Below are 260 nucleotides of genomic sequence, written 5' to 3' on the forward strand. Positions count from 1 at the left end.
AGGGATGAGACAGGTTTGCACCCAGCACAGAGAGCAGAAATCTCAGCGCACGGGAGGGCTGTTTCGTTTTGCAGATGGGCAGATGATTCCTGAGGGTTTTCCCTTTTTCTAGGTGTCAATCCCGATGACACGTACAATGAAACGCCCTACGAGAAGGGGTACTGCTTCGTGAGCTACTTGGCCCATCTCGTGGGGGACCAGAGCAAGTTCGATGCCTTTCTCCAGGTCGGTACGAGGAGGTACCAGAGGGAGGTGCCAAG

The 260-nt window shown here is 54.6% G+C and overlaps 1 protein-coding gene across 1 annotated transcript in view; it reads left to right on the forward strand.

Annotated features, from left to right (window-relative positions):
* Positions 1–112: 112 nt before the first annotated feature.
* The window catches only part of RNPEP (arginyl aminopeptidase), a gene marked incomplete at its 5' end in the record, with an annotated part of 3,883 nt that continues 3,735 nt past the window's right edge, over positions 113–260 (forward strand). The window contains one exon of the mRNA XM_029085680.1: positions 113–225. Within this exon, the coding sequence (XP_028941513.1) occupies positions 113–225 (113 nt within the window). The remainder of the gene's footprint in view (positions 226–260) is intronic.

This window comes from Antrostomus carolinensis, unplaced genomic scaffold (assembly GCF_000700745.2).
Source record: "Antrostomus carolinensis isolate BGI_N321 unplaced genomic scaffold, ASM70074v2 scaffold24036, whole genome shotgun sequence".
NCBI classification, from domain to species: domain Eukaryota; kingdom Metazoa; phylum Chordata; class Aves; order Caprimulgiformes; family Caprimulgidae; genus Antrostomus; species Antrostomus carolinensis.